This window comes from Sarcophilus harrisii, chromosome 5 (assembly GCF_902635505.1).
Source record: "Sarcophilus harrisii chromosome 5, mSarHar1.11, whole genome shotgun sequence".
In the NCBI taxonomy this organism is placed as follows: domain Eukaryota; kingdom Metazoa; phylum Chordata; class Mammalia; order Dasyuromorphia; family Dasyuridae; genus Sarcophilus; species Sarcophilus harrisii.
In genome coordinates, this window is record NC_045430.1 from 61,539,440 (window position 1) to 61,559,518 (window position 20,079).

Here is a 20,079-nt window from a genome sequence, read left to right on the forward strand (position 1 = left end):
TTTCAGTTTTTATCTACTTCTTTCCTCTAGACACCGGCACAGAGCCAGAGTCATCTGGCTTCAAGTAACTTAACTGGGATTCCATCTTCCCAGACAGCACAGCTTGCTCAGCAGGTATAAATGTCTTTTAATACATATATTTCTTTCAGAATTATGAATAAGCAGCAAATGACATTTTAATTCTATACTAATTCCAGAAAAACTCTGATTTGCATTCCTTTTTTCAATTAATAAACATGAAGAAGAAAGTAATAATGATAATATTATTTTATTATTTTGTATTATTAATCAGAAGCAACTTGGGAAACAATTTAAGATTAGTCTTAATATAGCTTAATATTGGGGCAGCTAGATCGCACAGTGGATAAAGTACCAGTCTTGGAGTCAGGAAATCCTGGGTTCAAATCCAACCTCAGACATTTAACATTTGCTAGCTGTGTGACCCTGGGCAAATTATTTAACCCTTTCCCAAATACAGGGTTATATGATTGAGATATATAAAATATATCTTAATGTTAGTCTTCATATATTATATTTATCATATGTTATCCCATATAAATGATTTTTCCAACTAGCCAGAGTTTAGTTCTCAAAGTACCAAAAAGGTGCGATATTTGAGGCGCAGGGCCCTGAAATTCATAAAATAGGAGACATTGAAGAATAAGCAGTCTCAGGAATGGCAGGCTTAAGTTCAATAAGGCTCAAGCTCAGAGGTCAGAGCCATCCTCTTTGGAGTCATTATAGAATTACACCACAAGAACTTTTGGCAGAATTCTGCTGTTGCTTTAAACAAGGTGAATATATGCATGCTAGGTATGTATATTCAGGGTGATGATCTTGTACTGGTTTTTCGGGAGTCCTTTAGACCAACATTAGGAAGTGAAGCCAGAGTCAGGACTGGGGCTATCCAAAACTTTTAAGATATTAACTACAACTTCTATAATAAATCCTGGGATTTTTTTCTTTCTCAGTTTACATGACTCTATTCATAATAACAGTGAGAGTCAAAGAAGTTTTTCCTGTTGTGTTGTATACCAGTGTATTTTTAAAGAAATGTCAGGATAAGCCATCATCCATTTTTTAAAAGTAGTGTATAATATTATTGTATAATATTTTCAAATTTTCATGTATCCTTTTCCATCTGTTACATCTCTTTACCATCCCTACATGCGCTTCTTTTGACTTGTACCTCCTTGCTTACTTCCTTTTAATAAGGACAGCCAACTAGATCACAGAGGTCAATAACAATATGTTGAGTGAGCCTTGAGTGACTGTTAAATATCTTCTTTGTGACAGGCCTCACTCATTTTCAGGTTTAGGGTATTGTTCCAAAACTTGGATAAATGGGATGTTAATGTATTAAGTATAAATGTTTAGGATAAGTGGGGCAGCTAGTTGACTCAGTGGAAAGCAACCAGCCCTAGAATTAGGAGGACCCAACTTCACATCCAGCCTCAGTCACTTAATACTTCCTAGCTGTGTGACTCTAGACAAATCATGTAACTCCATTTGCCTTACCAAAAACAAACATGAATAAAGTAAATATCTGTGATTAACTATTATTTACAATAATGATAGTTATAGTGATCTAGTCTGGTTCCAGTACAACTGGAACCTGTATATATTTACATTTCAAAAGACTTAATAATAGTCCACATGTAATACATAGAATCGGAGAGTTTGTGTGAGATGTGCCATTTAATTATTTCTTTGTTTGTTCTATTTTTTAACACTACATCTCCCAGGGTGGAAGTACAACAGCTTCTCATAGAGGACCAATTACCCTGGTGGAAGTGAGAACTTAGATCTGTTCTGTTCCAACCTGGGTCCTTTCAGTTCTTTTTAGGTTCCTCTTAGTGGCTCCTTACTACTGTAGAACTCATTATATTGGTACTAGAATTATTGTGGAGACTCACTAATGTACTTAACCCACTGCAGCTCAGAATACCTGAGCACCAGTTTCAGCCTCTCCAGAATTGGGGATTATACGCATGTACCACAATACCCTACTGAATTACGTAATTTGAAGGGATCCCAGATGCTGGTTAATCCAATGTATATTTCACCCTCTTTAATATTGTCAAAAGTGAACAATCCAGCTTCTAAATAAAAATCTTCAGGAAATGATAATCCAATTTTTGATTGTTTGGAAATCTCTCCTTAAATCAAAAAAATGGCTCTTTGCCACCTTCCTATCCATTTATTCATACTTCTAACCTCTATAAACAAAAACCTGAACCTTTAAAATACTTAGAGGTAGCTATTATATTCCATGTCCTCCATCATACCTTCTCCAAGCTAAGCCACCAAATCCCTTTAACTAAATTTCCATTGCCACCTTCTTGCTCTTTGCCATCTGGCTAATCTGAATAATTCTTCTGCTTCTCAGTGATCTTCCTGAATTATGATACCCAAAAGTAACTACAGTTCTCCCAGCAGTTCTATATATAACCTAGAATAATATTAGTGTTTTTTTTAAACTTCCTTTTACACTATTGATACATATTGAATGTGCAGTTAACTAAAATACCCAGAACTGTTTTCATAAAAATTTATCTAGCCATAACTTCCTTATTCTATACTTAAAATTTGATTTGTAACATTCATCCCTGTTAGATTCATATAGATATTTTTGTATGTTTGGGTTTTTGTGATGCTGTTCTGGTTTCCTTTTATATACATCCTATCACTCCCTTTCACTCTCCTTTATACAATCATTATTCCATTTCATTTTCTCTATGTTTGAGTGCATTCCAGGACATCATTTAGGGCCCTCTTAACTTCTCTCCTCACACATTCTCTTGATGATCTCCTTTGTAAACAGTCTCATTTATTTGTTTTTGTATTGAAGACTAGCAAATCTACATCTCTCCCCAAGTGTCTCTCCCAAGTTTTAGTCTCATATTACCAATTGCCTGCTGAATAATTAACTGCATATTCCATCTTTCCAAAAAAAAAAAAAAAGAAAAAGAAAGAAACTCATAATCATTTCACTTCCTTAACCTGTTCTTCTTCCAAATTTCCTTAAAGTATCATCTTCCTAGAAGCATCCAAATGTTCTACTTCCTAGTGTTATAGACAGGTATATGTGTGTACGTATACCATCTCTGTTTATTACATGCCTACTAGGTTTGGGAACTAAAAGGACAGCTGAAATAGCTCCTTCCTAAAAGGAACTTCTATTTTAATAGGGGAAGCAACATACTCATATGTAGGGATAAACAGAACATAAACATAATACAAGGAAACCTTGGGCTTTGGGGTAAGGAAGGAGGGTATTTAGACATGCCGAATTTTAAATGTTTCTGTGAAATAATCCGATTTAAAATTTCTACTAGGCAATTGGTGATTTGGTACTAGAATTCGGAATAGAGAGAGTAGAGCCAAAGATGGAGATATTAGTGTCATCTACATGGAAATGGTTGTGAAGCCTATGGGAACCGATTATTTTAGCACATGGGAGAGCTATAATAAAAGAAGAGCACTCAGGACAGGGCCTTGGACCTGATTTGGTTAATAATGTTGCACAGGAGCCTGAGAAGAAATGGTCAGACAGATATAGGGGGTTAAGGGGTGAGTAAGAGAATCAATGTTAGAAAAACCAAAAGAAGAAAGAATACCAAGGAAGAGATAGCACAGCTTGAAGTAGAAGTTTAAGTTTGAAAAAGATCTTAGATTAATGCAGTTAAAAGATTATGATTAATTTAGAAGAAAAAAGTTTGAACTGATCAGTGAGGTTAGAGAAGCCACATTGCAGAGGGGAGAGGTGGAGGCAACAAATTGTTGTAGACAGCTTTTCAAGGAGTTTGGCTAAAAAGGAAACAACATGGAGAAGAGGAAGTAGATTTTTATTCACTGAAAAAAACTAACCCCCAAAAGGGAAGAAACATAAAGGACAATAGCTTATAAAAAGATCATAGTTTCTATTAAAGGGTTTTTTTTGTTGTTTTGTTTTGTTTTTGTGGGGTAGCAGGATGACTTTGTAGGCATCAGAGAAGGAATCATAAAATAGGGAGAGCTTAAAGGTTAGAGAGGGGGATGGAGTTAGTAGTAGGGAGTCTTCTGGGGAGTACTGAAGGAGATGAGGCCCAAAGTTGTATTAAAAAATATCGCTCTTCACAAAGGGACACCTCTTCATTAGATGTTAAAAGAGATGTAAAATTAGAGGAAGTCAGGAGGTTCTGAGATGAGGGGAAAAGAAGAAAAGGAAGCCCATAAAGAATGTTTTTCATTAAAATATGAAATGAGGTTCTGATGTGGGAAAGTTAATTGCTGTACTGAATAGAATAAAATGACCTAATAGGGAAAAATAATGAAATAATGAAATTGCCAAGAATCTTACTAAGATTAAGTTAACATTGTTGGGGACTGTTAGCCCAGTTGTGTGACTCCTTTCTAGTTCTTATTTAGCACTACATGTGTAGGAGCAAAAGAGATAGATGGTGGGAATAATCGAGATTTAGGGTTTGGCAAGACAAAGGAGCAAGGGAATTGAGAATACAGAGTAGAACTGGTTAGGGTAAAAGTTATAAAGAAGAGGCGAATATACTTGGGGCAATATTGATGCCTTGGAAAAATACAGAGGAACAGAAAGATTGATGGTAACACATCAGCATCTGTATTATTTTGAGCAGAAAACTGTTAGTCATATGTTGCTTCACTTGCTTTTTACAGAAAATTGAAATTATCTTTATGCATAAAACTTGTCTGAAGAACTTAGGGAGTATGTTGCATTGAAAATATGTAGACAGTGACCTGGAATAAAAACTTCTTTCCCTTTTCAACAATAGGGTATACAACAAGCAGCCCCTCCTCAGCAGACAGGCCAGTATCTTCTTCCCCAGTCAGCAGCATCTGGTGTGCCTACAACTGCACAGCCTGTGACGCAGCCCCAGCTTCCACAGGTTCTGCCAATGCCTCAAGTATCAGTTGGGAAGCAGGTAACTCATTAAATTCTAATGTAACCAGCTATCCGCATGTAATGGAGTCTGTGAAAAGCTAATAGCAACTTTCCTCATGATGTAATGCCAGCTAAAGTGTTTTCATCCCAAAATTAATTGGAATTTGCTTCCTTGTGCATCATTCATATGGATCACAATATGCTGATAAACAAGGACAAAGGAGACTTTTGGAGCTGTCTGCCTAAAGCACGTGGGGCAGCCTCTTGGTAAAGAAGGAAATAGGACAGTGGAATTTCTGTAAGATTGTTCGACAGTATTTTTATTGATCTGACATAAAATTCATTTCTTGTCGAATATTACATTTATTCAGTTTATTGGTGGCTGAAATATCTGGTGTTTTAGATAAATTACTTGGAAATTTTTATATTTAGAAGTTAATCTACTTCCTTCATGATATTTCATTTCCAGGACCATAGTCTGCATACACATTTATCCTTGGCTTGTTTTTTTTTTTTTTTTGTTTTGGTTTGGTTTGGTTTTTTGTTTTCCCCCTAATTGCTTCCCTGCATGCCATCTTAAGGATCACACTGAAGAAGCTGAAATTACTTTTGTTGCATGTTTTTTGCTTTTTTATTATTAGTGTTTGCTGTATTTTATTGTATATTGGCACAGTGGTTTGTTACCAATTTGTTGATTCAACAAATACTGGAAAAACAGCAAAAGGCACTCTTAGGGTTAAATCAAAGATCCTAAAAGTAATATCAACAAAGTTAGTGACTCTTCTATAGAAATAAAAGAATACTTTGCTAAAAGAAGAGTTTTGATTTAGAACATATGTGCAGTTTTTTTTTAATTATCAATCTGATTGTATTTACAAGTTAGTCAATGTCATGGAACCTATTTTTAAAATAGTCCTAATTTTAGTGCCTAGCAAGAAAATGATATCTTTTTTTAAAATCCCTGAAAACATAACCATTTGGGATAATAGTCACTCTGCCATCTATTTTTGTAATAGTAATCCCCATCCTTTTCTTTAGTGACATTAGTACAATGGTTTTTTTTTTTTTTTTTTTAAGTTACTTTCTTTTGGCTAATAAGTAAATCTTGCTTTTGGCTACTTTGCTTCCTTTAAAAAAAAAAGTCTGTCTATTTTTTCTTTACTTTCTCAGCTTCCTGTTTCTCAGCCAGTATCGACCATCCAAGGCGAATCTCAGATACCAGTTGCAGCACCTTCCCTTCCACAGCCCTCAGTTAACCCATCTCTCTCGGGTGCTCACTTCCTTCCTGTGGGCCAGCCACTTCCAGCATCCTTAATTCCTCAGTTCTCAGTCTCTCAGATTCCCATGTCAACTCCTCATGTCTCTGTGGCTCAGACAGGTTTCTCATCCCTGCCAAGCTCTATAGCATCTGGCATTAACCAGCCTCTGCTCACCTTGGCCTCATCTGCTGCAGCGGCTGCTATCCCTGTGGGATCAACTATGGTCCCTAGTCAGCTTCCCACCCTTCTGCAGCCTGTGACTCAGCTGCCAAGTCAGGCTCACCCACAGCTCCTTCAGCCAGCAGTTCAGTCCATAGGAATACCAGCTAACCTTGGACAAGCTGCTGAGGCTTCACTTCCCACTGGAGATTCTCTATACCAGGTATTGTGCTAGAGTAAGCAAAAATCCAGGGTCAGCTCTTCGAGAGCCTAGACCTCACCCTAGGATTATAGTTGTACATGGAGATTCACCTAGGAAAAAAATGTTCACAAATCCTTTAAAGAACTAAAAGCAGATGATAAAAGGGTTTGGTTGCAATAATCAAATGCCAGAAAAAAATTTAATTGATTTCAACTGTAAAAACAGAAGAGTTCAGCAGTACCAAACAATATAACCATTTTCTGAACCACGTTCTGAGAAAGAGAGAGGGCAGTTTTTCTCGGTATATCTTACTACAGCTATTTAAGAAAGCAGGCAATAACTTCATCAATCAACTTAAATTGTTCAGTTGTGAATAATGGATAAACTAGTATTTGGAATATGAGAATTCAATATCTGGCTGTTTCAGAATCAGGTTTTATAACTAGAGGAAGTGGAACAGTCAACATGATAATAAGTTCAGCATTTGATCCTATGTCTACTAGTCTATTAGCTAAAGCTGAGTTTGTGTTATTTTTTTCTTTGAAACAAAATATTGCCCGAATAGATATAAGATTACTTTAATAGTATATAATAGCATAATTCTGCCTTAAAAGCCCATTTCCAGAGTTGATGAGACATTTTGCAAGGATAGTAGAGAAGCAAATTATTTAACTTTTGAAAAGACTAATCAAGTAATCATAACAATCTGGATGGTCTTTTCTTTGATATCATTAAAAGAAGTGCAGGTATTATTGTTCTGCAGGGAATCTGAAGAGCTATCCTTTCTCTTTCAAAAATCCAGGTTTTTGTCCAGTCACCTATCATTAGTCTCAAAAATGGTCTTTGGATGTGATGAAAATAGAGCAAAGGATTGTGCTTTAACTCTTCCCTGCTATATGTGATTGTTTTATAACTGTTGCTGGTTTGCTTATTTGATGACTCAGCCTGCACTAACTCAGCTCCCTCATTTCTGTCGCAGGGATTCCCACCTCGACTGCCACCTCAATACCCAGGAGACTCAAATATTATTCCCTCATCCACCGTGGCTTCTGTTTGCGTCCCTTCTACAGTTCTGTCCCCTCCCTTGCCCACAGAAGCATTGGCTCCACCAGGGTACCTTCCTACAGTTGTGCAGCCATATGTCGAGCCAAGTGTTTTAGTTCCTGTGGGTAGTCTAGGAGGACAGGTTCAAGTACCCCATTCAGCAGTCACCTTAGCACAGCAGGCCCCCTCTGCACCCTCCCAGCCAGCAGCTCTGGAGGTAAATGAAATCTCTGCATGTGTGTTTGGGAAGCATAATAAATCTGAGGGGATTAAAAATTAAAGGCCAGTGTAAATTTGGGTTCTCCTTTCTTGGAATTCATTTGGACACCATTACCAACTAACTCCTAAATGACTTTCTCTTACAGCAGAATGACATACCATTGTGGGGGCCTTGTTGCCACTGGCTGTTCTGTTGGGAAGTGAGTGTGCCTCCAAGAGGCTTAGCCCTGTTAGCACTTCACTTCTGGCTAGTTCTGTAGATCTTATTCTTGTCTTCTCACCAACTCTCTTGCCATTGGCAGTCCTGAGAGTATCTCATCCTGCTGTGCTCCCAGCAGCAGCCCCTTTGCCCTGCTGGGAGAGAGATCTGAATCATCTTTGCACTTTGCTCTGCCTGCCCTGTTGCACATTCTTCTGGTAAGATGCTGGCTGCATGGCAAGTTGTAGTGTCACACTGTCTAGTGGACATGATGGCTGATCTCACTGTGCAGTCTATACCAGAGATTGGCCAGTAGAATCTTCCTTTGGAGTTGTAAGACAACTATTTAGTGCTGAATGTCAAAGACTTTCCTAATGAGGTAGTGCTTGTAGGACTTGGGGGGAGGAATAGAAGAATTCTTAAGGGTAGTTTTAATGGGTAATGAAAGAAAATACAATTTTGACTTGTAGTGCTTTAAGGATTCTTTCTTTTCACAGACACAAGCAGTTTCCCAGTCCAGTCCTCCAGAACCTGTGCCATCAGCACAGTCACAGACCACTACATTGGTGTCCTCTATAGATAGGTAAGTAAGTATACAACTAGAAATTCTCCTGTCTTGGAACTGTGGCTGAGAAGGACTCAGTTCTGTAAAGCCATTTTTCATCTTAAAGTTGGTAAGAGCTAAACAAGCAAGCTAAGTTTTCATTCCTTTTTTTTTTTTTAAAGTGCACATTCAGATGTTGCTTCAGGTATGAGTGATGGGAATGAGAATGTTCCTTCATCCAGTGGGAGACATGAAGGGAGAACTACAAAACGCCATTACCGAAAGTCTGTACGGAGTCGTTCTCGTCATGAGAAGACTGCTCGCCCCAAATTGAGAATTCTTAATGTAAGTATGAGCCTACCAGACTTAATCCTATATGATAAGAATTTAGGACTAGACTTTATGGATTATCTAAACCAATTTCTTCAGCTTATAATTGAGGAAACTTAGGCCCAGAGTTATTAAAAGTATCTATTTAATAGCTGCCTCTTGAGTTTTATAGCAATAGTTTAACTATTTCCTCTCCTCTTTCTTGCTCTATAGGCTTCTCTGAGGGACATTTCTGAGCAAGCTGAATAATCATACCATTGCAGAAGTTCTGTAGAATAAATTTATCCCTTTCATATAGCTATATTTTCATTATTATCAAAATACAATTCCAGAGATAACCTTGTTAGACTTTCTTGTTTGGTTTCCCATCTTTTAAAAATAATAGTATTTTTATTTATTTACACACTTTTATTTATATTTGTTTGTTTGTATATTTTTATTTTACAATCAACCAGTAAGATTATTTACATGAAAGACTGACATAAAAGTAAAAGTATTTATGAAAAGCTCATCATCAGGTTAGCTACAGGGATGGATAAGAAATGTTTTGGACATAGTAACTCAAAAAGCGATGGGCAGCAAGATGGCAATAAGTTGAATGCTAGAAGATAAATTTACATTTATCTTTTGTTAATTCAAATGAGGTCTTGGACACTTAACTAGCTGTGTGACCCTGAGCAAGTGACTTAACCTTGTTTTCCCTCATCTGTAACATGAACTAGAGAAGCAAATGACAAACCCCTCCAGTATCTTTGCCAAGAAAACCCTAAATGGAGAGTCATGATGTGATTGAAAAATGACTAATCAAAAACTCTCAGAAACTACCTGCTAAGACACAGAGTCAGTCACTTGTCTCCATCAGTGGAAAAAAAGAACCCACATTGGTGAAATTATTCCTTTGAAGTATCAGAGTAAGAAAAGTTTTAAAATCCTTTGTTTGGTTCTGATAACTTTTCCTTTGATCACCTTTCTAGAGGTTCTCTTTTTTTTTTAACAATGTGTACTGAAAAATAGATTAAAAAAAAAACCACCTCATTTTAAAAGGCGTTAGTGGCCTTGTTATTCATTCCTTCTAAACCATTCAGTGGAAGACTAGTGAGTAGTTTGAGGACCAATATAATTACATCATGCTGGAGGTCATGTTGCTGCTCACTTCACACATAAAAAAGGAACATAACACGTGTCTGCTCTTCCTTCGATGAATAGTTGTAGCACTATACTTCATCACTGAAATCAAGTAGTAATCTATACTGTTTTCCCTCATCTTACACACTCAGAATAACGTTTTGGCTTTGATCACATGTTATTTTTGTTCAAAAACTGTCCATTTCTTCTAGGTTGGAAATACAAATTACTTGACCATTACTTTCTACTCTTTGTTCTCACCAAATTAATAGCTGTTCCCCTGAAAGCATCTCTCCTCTGCTAATTAATTGTTAATAGCTGTGTTATTTTAGGCAAAAATGCTTTGATTTCTATAACCACAAAATATAGGAGTTGGAATAGATTACTTTTAAGATATCACATTCTGATAATGTACTATTTTGTTATCTCATAAGACATTCTTGTTCTTTCAGGTGTCAAACAAAGGAGACAGAGTGGTGGAATGCCAGTTAGAGACTCACAACCGGAAAATGGTTACATTCAAATTTGACTTGGATGGTGACAATCCTGAGGAGATAGCATCGATTATGGTATGTTGACATTAATTGATGTCTGTTAGATAAAACCTAATACAGATTCTCTTGAGAGGAAAACCAAGTACCAGTGATCTTCTTCCTCAGATTTTTGTTTCTGCTTCAGAATTTTTATCATCGAAAAAAGGCCTTCTTCCATTTTCATTATGTGTTTATTGTATTCTCCAGGACCTTTAATCTTACATTGTCTTAAGTAGGCTTATGTGTGGTTAATTTAGAAATACTTTACCAGTAAAAGATCAAGAATATAAAATTATTTGGAAGAGTGCAATTTTTTTTCCTTTCCTATAGAAAATTTGTAAGTTTTCTTTGTTGTAACCTTGTAAACTGTTCCTAACTCAATCTTGGTAGTTAGGATTCTCACTCTTCTACCTAACTTAATTTCCCGATTTCCGTAAAGTTCTCTTCTTTAGTCACTATCAGTTTTCTTAATCTATTACCTGCCATTATATTATATTTGGACACTGTTGTGAAATTCCATGATACAATGAATTTGACTATATTAAAAAAACAAATTTTAAAGGTAATAAATTACGAATCTAAAAGCCTTGATTCTAGAATAAACCTCAATCAAACTTTTAATTATTTATCTTGCCTTCTTAGTAAAAATGTGTTTTAACAGTGTTAGAACATCTAGAGAAGTCAAAAGTTTATTTGCATGTAACTATATTAATTTATTATCTCGAAGCAAGTACAAGCTGCTCATACCTTGATTTACTTTCCATGAAGTTGAAAGTCTGATTTTAAATGGTATATCATTTTTCTCCCTAAAGATTGGGATTGGAATTCATATCTCATTTACAACTTAGTGGTGTTCCTCCTATCTTCTTAACCTCTTGATGAGTCTTCCTCTTCTCACTTCTTCATACTTGTCATGAGTTGAGGGTGATTATTTTCCAGAGATGGACAATTCTTAAATCCAAGAATTCCAAATGAATGTTTTTTTAAAGAGAAGGTTTGTTTGGTTAGATACACAAGAATCATTGACCTCATTTACCAAAAACATTCAGAAATTGTTTCTTTTGTAGGTGAACAATGATTTTATTCTAGCAACAGAGAGAGACTCCTTTGTGGATCAGGTGCGAGAAATCATTGAAAAAGCTGATGAAATGCTCAGTGAGGATGTTAGTGTGGAACCAGAAGGTGATCAAGGATCAGAAAGCTTACAAACAAAGGATGATTATGGCTTTTCAGGATCCCAGGTACTGTCACTCTATGAGAGTTCTCAAAAGCTTAATTTTTTAGAATATTACAGATAAAGGTATTTGGTGTCTTTAAAAACTAATCTTGGGCAATCTGGAAACAGTCATATAAATCCAGGAATTAATCTTTTTGTTTCATACTTTTCAGTGATTATTACTTAATGTATTCTTAACTGGGCCCAGCAAAGCATTCCTTGCATACTTTTCTAATTAATTCACTCTCCTCACCACAGCAACTTTTACAGATCCTTTTGTACCTTCTGAAACCTCCCATAGTTCTCTTCCTTTTCTAGCCCCCCAGAACTCTCATTTGAGAGTATCCTCCTCATATTTCACTCAGAAAAATTGGGCCATTCACAAAGAACTTCCTCTTTTCCCCTTCTCTGCTAAGATGCCTTCTACTACTTTCTTTCATTCCTGTCTCACATGAAGATTCCTGCCAAAGCAAAGTTCCTCTGCATGTACACAGAATAATGTCTTTACCAATAGATTCTCATCCTTTTACCTTTAGTCTCTCCTTGTCTCCTGTCTGCTTCCCTACTGCCTGCAAATATATCCATGTCTCTCCCATCCTCAAAAAATCCTCACATGATCTAGCTATCCTTTCTAGCTATCTTGCATTTTTTCTTCTTTTTCTGGCTAAACTCCTTGAAAAGGCCATTTGATGTCTCTACTTCCTTTTTGCTCACTCCCTTTTTAACTCTGCATTCTGACTATTGATATTACTCCACCAAAATTACTGTCACCAAAGTTACCAATGAACTCTAATTGCCCAATCTTATGGCCTTTTCTGGTTTCTCATCCCTTTTAACTTGTGCAGCTTTTGGCACTGTCCATCAACCTCTTCTCTGGTATATTCTCTCTTCTCTCTAGGTTTTCATGACACTGTTCTCTCTTGATTTTGCTGTTTAGTTTGACTGTTCCTCAGTCTTTTCTAGATCTTGATGTAGACCATATGTCTATGGATATTCCTCAAGGCTCTATCCTGGATCTCTTCTGCATCAACTTTCATGAATATTATCATATCTATTCAGATAATTTTCAGGTTTATTTGTCCAGCCCTAATCTCTAGTTTTCTGACCTCTAAAATCGTGTCTTCAGATGTCTATTGAACATCTCAAACTGGATTTCTCATGGAGTTCATTATCTTTTGCCCTAAACATTCCTTTTTTTTTTTTTTTTTTTTTTTAAATTTCCCTGTGGAAAGTAGCTACATCTTCCCTGTCACTCAGGCTTACAGTCAGGGTATCATCCCTAGATTCCATTCTCTCTCACTTGCTATATCCAGTCAATTTGTTAAAAGATCAATTTGTTAAAAAAAATCTGTTGTTCTGTTTTGGTAATAACATGGTTAACATAAATTCTCTTCTCTTTAACACTGCTACCACCCTGGGGCACGCTTAAACTTTTACAGTTAGGTCTGTCTGCCTCTAGTCTTTCCCTACTCAGTCTGTCTTCCTCAACTGTGTAATTGGTGTTCTTTTTTTTTTTTTTTTTTTCTTTATTTGTTAGGTATTTCATTGCTCTATCTTTTTTTTTTTTTAATTTATTATTATTTTAGCTTTTTATTGACAAAACACATGCATAAGTCATTTTTCAACACTGACCTTTGCAAAAACTTTTGTTTCAACTTTTCCCCTCCTTCCTTCCACCTCCTACCCTAGATAGCAGGTAATCCCATACATGTTAAATGTATATGTTAAATACAATATATGTATACATATTTATATAGTTATCTTGTTGCACAAAAAAAAAATCAGATTTAGAAAGAAGGTAAAAATAATCTGGGAAGAAAAACAAAAATGCAAGCAAACAATAACAGAAAGAGTAGAAATGCTATGTTGTGGTCCACACTTATTTCCCAATGTTGTTTCACTGGATGTAGCTGGTTCTATTCATTACTGATCAATTGGGACTGATTTGGATCCTCTCGTTGAAGAGAGCCACTTCCATCAGAATTGATCCTCATATAGTATTGTTGTTGAAGTATATGATGATCTCCTAGTTCTACTTATTTCACTCAGCATCAGTTCATGTAAGTCTCTGCAGGCCTTTCTGAAATCTTCTTGTTGGTCATTTCTTACAGAATAATAATATTCCATAATATTCATATACCACAGTTTATTCAGCCATTCTCCAGTTGATGGACATCCACTCAATTTCCAGTTTCTAGCCACTACAAACAGGGCTGCCACAAACATTTTGGCACATACAGGTCCCTTTCCAGTTTCTAGCCACTACAAACAGGGCTGCCACAAACATTTTGGCACATACAGGTCCCTTTCCCTTCTTTAGTACCTCCTTGGGGTATAAGCCCAATAGTAACACTGCTGGATCAAAGGGTATGCACAGTTTGATAACTTTTTGAGCATAGTTCCAAATTGCTCTCCAGAATGGTTGGATTCGTTCACAGTTCCACCAACAGTGTATCAGTGTCCCAGTTTTTCCACATCCCCTCCAACATTCATCATTATTTTTTCCTGTCATCTTAGCCAATCTGACAAGTGTGTAGTGGTGTCTCAGACTTGTCTTAATTTGCATTCCTCTGATCAATAATGATTTGGAATACCTTTTCAGTTTTCAGTTTCATCATCTGTAAATTGTTCATATCCTTTGACCATTTATCAGTTGGAGAAGTAATTGGTGTTCTTAAAGCACAGATCTGAAAGTGTTTATCTTGTCTTAAAGTCTCTGTCTCTCTCTTTCTCTCTCTCTCTCTTCTCTTCTCTCTCTCTCTCTCTCTCTCTCACACACACACACACACACACACTGTGCCACCATTCAAGCAACTCTCCTGGTACTTTTAAGATCTTTTACTTTTAATATAAAATTTTTTATACTTATAAATACTTTTAATATAAAATCTGTTGTTTCCTTCATAATCTGACCCTTTCCTATCTTTCCAGTGTTCTTACTCCTTACACCCTACCTTCCCTTTTCTTATTAAGTGCTGCTCTCCAGTGCCTCTGGTCTCCTGGATGTTCCTCATCTCTTAAGCTCTAGCTTCTCTGACTTCCTTGTGGTTCAACTATACTCCCATTTTTAAGAAGCCTTTTTGGATCTCTGCTAGTGACTTTTGTTTATTATCTCCATTTTATTCTTGTTTGTATACAGTTGTTTTATATGTTGTCTCCCCATTATGATATAATTGATGTAATTTTTTCTGAGTGTAAGGACTATACTTTTTTTTTTTTTTTAAGGACTATCCTTTTTATCTTTTTTTCCCCATCCCCAGAATTTAGCACAGTGTTTGTCATATAATAGAACCTTAATAATAGAGAGGCTAGTTGACTGACATTTACAGTTTTCTGAATCAAATGCCCAGAGGTATTCAGCTAAAACCCTTAACTGGGTTTAGTGATCACAGTCATTATGTTGTACGTGGGAACTATAGTGCATAAGTGACTGGAGTTTTGTTTATTGTAGAAATTGGAGGGAGAGTTCAAGCAACCAAATCCTGCATCTTCTATGCCTCAGAGGGCAGGTAAGCTTCCTTTCAACTTTCCACATAGTCTTGTTTTAGCATTTGACTTTTCAGAAAACAAATAGCAGTCAGCTACCTAGATGTTCTCTCACTGCTTTAGTAAGGGAACTTATGAGCTGCTTTTGTGTGAGAACTGAAGCCAGATGAAGAATAATGTATAATTTCTTTTCTTATTTAGGTGTTCCCTCCAGTTCATTAACTCAAGTTGTACATTCAGCTGGACGGAGGTTCATAGTGAGTCCTGTACCAGAGAGTCGGTTACGAGAGTCAGTATTTTTCACTGCTACATCAAGTGAAATATCAGACACAAGTGAGTTTTTCTCAAACAACTTCGTTCTTTTTGGAATTTGGCCCAAATTCAGTTTATGGAAAGCTCAAAGTAAAAAACAGTAGATAAACATGAGGCAGAATTAAAATTGGGAGATTAATGAATATCCAGTAAGTGTAGGAAGCTGCAACAGAATTAAAAAAAAAAAAAAGTGAGTTTGGTAATCAAAGTACATATAGTGAATTGTGAGTAAATAGAGTCATTCCAAATGTATGGTTGTAATCTGAATTCCTCCATCATTATATAAGGATTGGGTATCCAGCCAAATGACTAATGTATCCTGACTAACTCTCTACTATTTTAAGATATGTTCTCTTAGTAGAATGTTAAACATTCATGTTGGCGAGCTTAATAAGAGTTTGGGTCCATGTTATATTCCTAACTTAAAAAAAAAAAATTAACTAACTTCACTTTTTTGTGTTTGTTTTGTTTTGTCTTTCTTTGCAGCTGCTGTTGCTCCATCCCATGGCCCTGTAATGAATCTGTCTCATTCTGCTTCATCCGTTAGTTTGCAACAGGCATTCTCTGAACTTAGACATGCTCAAATGTCAGAAGGACCCAGTACAGCTCCCCCAAACTTCAGCCATGCAGGACCAACCTTTCCAACTGTACCTGCCACTATGACTAGCATGGCTGTAGTCTTCCCTCCCACGGCAACAGCTGTGCCTTCAGTATCTGTCCCTGCTACAAGTAGCCCTTTTAATAGTGTTTCTGCACCAGTCATTCAATCTGTGGTCACTATGCCTACTGAAAAGGTAATTGCCGGAGTTGCCTCCAGTGCAGGTGTATTAACTTCAAGTTCTTTTCCTGTACCACAGGTGTCTGGACCACCAGTAATGACCAGTGTGGTTTCCAGCATTACTATTCCTGCAGCCGTGTCATTGTCTACTGCAAGTGAATCAGTTCAGGCCCCACCAGTTGGGGGAGTTATGTCTAGTGCTGGCACTTTTCCTCCTGCAGCGGGATTGGTAGTTCCAGTTCCTGGAATAGCCAGTACAGTTCCCCCAGGTGCTATCACACCAGCTATGACTTCTCAGCCCACCCCAATTGCAACAAATATAACTGGGGCAGCCACCCTGACTTCCACATCTGCCACCACTCCGTTCCCAAGCATGGCTTCACAACCACCTCTTCAAATCAGTAGCAGCAGCTCTGCTCCCACTGTAGCAGAAACTGTGGTAGTCAGTGCACTCCATCCCAAACACGATGGCACACATTTACCAGACAAGCCACCCCTTAGCAGTGCAGCAGGGCTCTCCCTGCCCCTCTCAGTAGCTCCATCTTCCTCTGGAGCTGGGATCTCTGATTCAGCTAGTCAGCCCAGTGTGCTGCATCCTTTACAGGTCCCATCCGCTGTGGCTTCTCCTCCAGTACTTTCACAGGCAGCAGGGACCGTCTCCACCCCGGTGTTACCTCAGGTACCTTTACCTGGTATCCCGCCCCTAGCACAGCCTATTACCAATGTGCCTGCTGTACAGCAGACACTAATTCATAGTCAACCTCAACCAGCTTCACTTCCCAACCAGCCCCACACTCATTGCCCTGAAGTAGATACTGATACACAACCCAAAGCCCCTGGCATTGATGATATAAAGACTCTGGAAGAAAAACTGCGGTCTCTCTTCAGTGAACACAGTTCTGTTGGAGCCCAGCATGCCCCTGTCTCCCTGGAGACATCATTGGTAGTGGAGACTACAGTCATGCCAGGCATCCCAACCACCGCTGTGGCACCAAGCAAGCTCATGACTTCCACCACGAGCACTTGCTTACCACCAAGCAGTTTGCCTCTAGGAACAACTACTGGTTTGTCAGCTGTTACACCAGTGGTCACACCCGGGCAGGCTGCCACCCCAGTCAGCTATGTTCCAGCCCCCACCAGCACTGCAGTAGGGGTGAAACCTGGAACCCCTCCCTCAAAGCCACCTATCGCCAGGGTACCGGTAAGGTTCTTAAGGATTCGTTTTACAGACTTTCTTCTTTTATTGCACTGAAATAGTATATTTTCTCTTAAGTGTAGAGTTAAACTTTTTTTACCATAGGCCCCAACAAAATAGAAATGTAGCTTTGAAAATAGATTCAGAGACGAATATAGAAGTTGACTCACTTAATTTGTTTGTGCTCAATTTATATATTTGGATTTCATTAAAAGTGTGTGTCTATGTAGGTACATATATTTCATTAGTTTGTAGTTAATTTCTAGGAATTGTGTTTTCTGAGTTATACCAATATTAATGTTAGATACCACACAAACATTTGTCCCATTTGATTCAGATAAAAATAACACTTAACTCTCAAAGAGAATTCTTTTCTTCTCCATGAAGTTAGCTATTAAAGCAGCACTTTTTTTCCCAGTGCTACAAAAATCAAGATTTAAGATTTAGAGTTTTAACGTAATTGAGTGTTTGTGACCAAATAACAAGAGTTAGTCTCTACTGAGTTATGACTAGATTTCTTCTAACTAACTTGCATGTTTTACTCATCTTTTTAGTCTAATAATGCACAAAATTTTTGTAAAAATGACAAGGCAGGCAAAGGACTCATATTTTGCTCCTGGTAGAAAAGCACTTAGCTTCTCATTGTCATATTGGGTCTTTCAGTAGTTTAAAACCAACTAGAGAGAGTTTACCTGTCTTAACAAAACTTGACGGTGTTAAACTTCAAGATAGATGGCCCAAGATCAGCTCAGTAGAGTTGCCTCCTAATCTCAGTACTCCTGAATTAGATGCTGGTCATTTGTCCTCTTCCATAAGAGAAAACTTACTGTATGTATATCACTTTTTGGATTTTTCAGAGTTGTCCTGCAAAGCTATCAAAAGCTCTGCCTGCCTTTATTCATAACTTGAGCTAATGCCATAAAGTAATGTACCAGCTCTATAATAACTACATTATTCTCCAGTAAATCCTTCCTCTGCTGAATAATTCACAGTAAATTGCAGTTTTTGGCAAGTCTCGGGCTTTTTGTTTGTTTTTTGTTTTGTTTGTTTCTGTAACTTTTTGTCCACTCATTTAAATCGAGTGTATTTCTTAGTATGCAATAGTTTATTTTCCTCTGAGCCTTCTTCTGTTCATGTCTGATACATTAAAATTTCCATTCATTGTTTGTAGGTACAACCAGTAGGTACTGAACTTCAATCTGGTACCCCACCCAGCGAGCAGCTGCCGCCTTTTCCAGGACCTTCCCTAACACAGGTGCTCCATGACTTGGCAGAATTCTTTCTGGTGTTTTCTTACTCTCTTTCAAAATGCATGGTGAAATTCTTCATTGGATGATATTGGCTTCTCTGTTTTTCTTTGTCTTGACTGAGTAACCCCTCTCTAGTATGGGTTTTCGATTAGGACTTGAGCCTAGAAATCCAGATCCCAGATGTACAAATAAATCTTCTTTTTGGGATATTAGAGAACCTAATTAGGAAGATATTTATTTCATTGAAGTCTGTTCTGAAAAAACTGTTTCTCAGAGTCCAAAATTTTATCAGCAAATTATTTCCCTCCAAAACTATAAAGTTAAGGATGAGCACTTTTCTAAACTTTCAAACCTAATTGTTTCAAAATTCTGTAGTGTTCATTCTCTAGAATAGGGGTCAGCAAACTTAAAGGACAGATTCAGTCCTCCTCCTGTTCTTATGGAGCCCAAAGGCTTTTTATTATATACAATAAACCTTTATTTAAAAATGTAAAAACCATTCCTAGCTTCCAGGTAATAGTTTGCTGACCCCCAGCTCCAGGAAAGCAATGCTGCAAAGTTTAGGGCTGGCATGTTAGAAAGAACCTGAAACTATTTAATGATATTATTAAAAAGTGACTTAAATTCTAAAATATATTTGCAATGTATTTGGCCAAGGTAAGAAATCAGATGGCAACCACCATCTTCTGACAACATTAAGGTGGAGGAATTGCCATAGCCTTGGTGATGGATCAAATGCTCCAGAAGACTTCAGGGTCACAACTTGGACTAAGGAGCCTGAAAGCAAAAAACCAGCTGACCAGTACACAGTCTTTGTATAATCTGCTCATGAGCCTTAGCCTTAGACAGTTTGAGGTGATGGAAAAAATATATTGTTGCATATATCCAGTAGGTCATATAGAAGCTTCTACTTTGATATTACCATCCTATGGTACAAAGGAAGTAATTAAGCAAAATTATATGTATTCTTCCAATTGGGTATGACTTTTTTAAAAAACACCCACTTCATCTTTGGCACTATTTTTGAGTAAGCAAGGTCATAAATATTTAAATCAAATTATGTTAGTATTTTACCTCTATGAGGATGACATGTTTTATTTGAAATATCAGTTATATGTCTTTGAAAATCTTTTGGATTTAATAATCATGTTGCTCTAATTATAATTTTATTATGAGTGTACTTGAAAAATATTGAACTATAAAAGAAGAGCAAATATACAATTTCTAGCCATCATCAAATTTAATAAAAATGTGTTACAAGTCTTGTAAATGACTTTGGAACTCCAGTTATACTTGCTAAATGAAGATAAAGAAGGGATAATTAGAAA

The 20,079-nt window shown here is 37.1% G+C and overlaps 1 protein-coding gene across 12 annotated transcripts in view; it reads left to right on the plus strand.

Moving 5' to 3' along the window:
* Nucleotides 1-20,079, plus strand: part of WNK1 (WNK lysine deficient protein kinase 1) — a 145,980-nt gene that overhangs the window by 107,779 nt on the left and 18,122 nt on the right. For 9 of the 12 annotated variants that reach the window (XM_031939538.1, XM_031939539.1, XM_031939534.1 and 6 more), the window contains 12 exons: nt 31-114; nt 4,791-4,940; nt 6,071-6,541; nt 7,500-7,781; nt 8,480-8,565; nt 8,709-8,871; nt 10,434-10,550; nt 11,582-11,755; nt 15,182-15,239; nt 15,418-15,549; nt 16,015-17,507; nt 18,673-18,756. In XM_031939538.1, the coding sequence (XP_031795398.1) occupies nt 31-114; nt 4,791-4,940; nt 6,071-6,541; nt 7,500-7,781; nt 8,480-8,565; nt 8,709-8,871; nt 10,434-10,550; nt 11,582-11,755; nt 15,182-15,239; nt 15,418-15,549; nt 16,015-17,507; nt 18,673-18,756 (3,294 nt within the window). Of the gene's footprint in view, nt 1-30; nt 115-4,790; nt 4,941-6,070; nt 6,542-7,499; nt 7,782-7,929; nt 7,990-8,479; nt 8,566-8,708; nt 8,872-10,433; nt 10,551-11,581; nt 11,756-15,181; nt 15,240-15,417; nt 15,550-16,014; nt 17,508-18,672; nt 18,757-20,079 lie in introns of all 12 variants that reach the window. The other 3 variants (XM_031939543.1, XM_031939540.1, XM_031939541.1) reach the window with 3 other exon arrangements.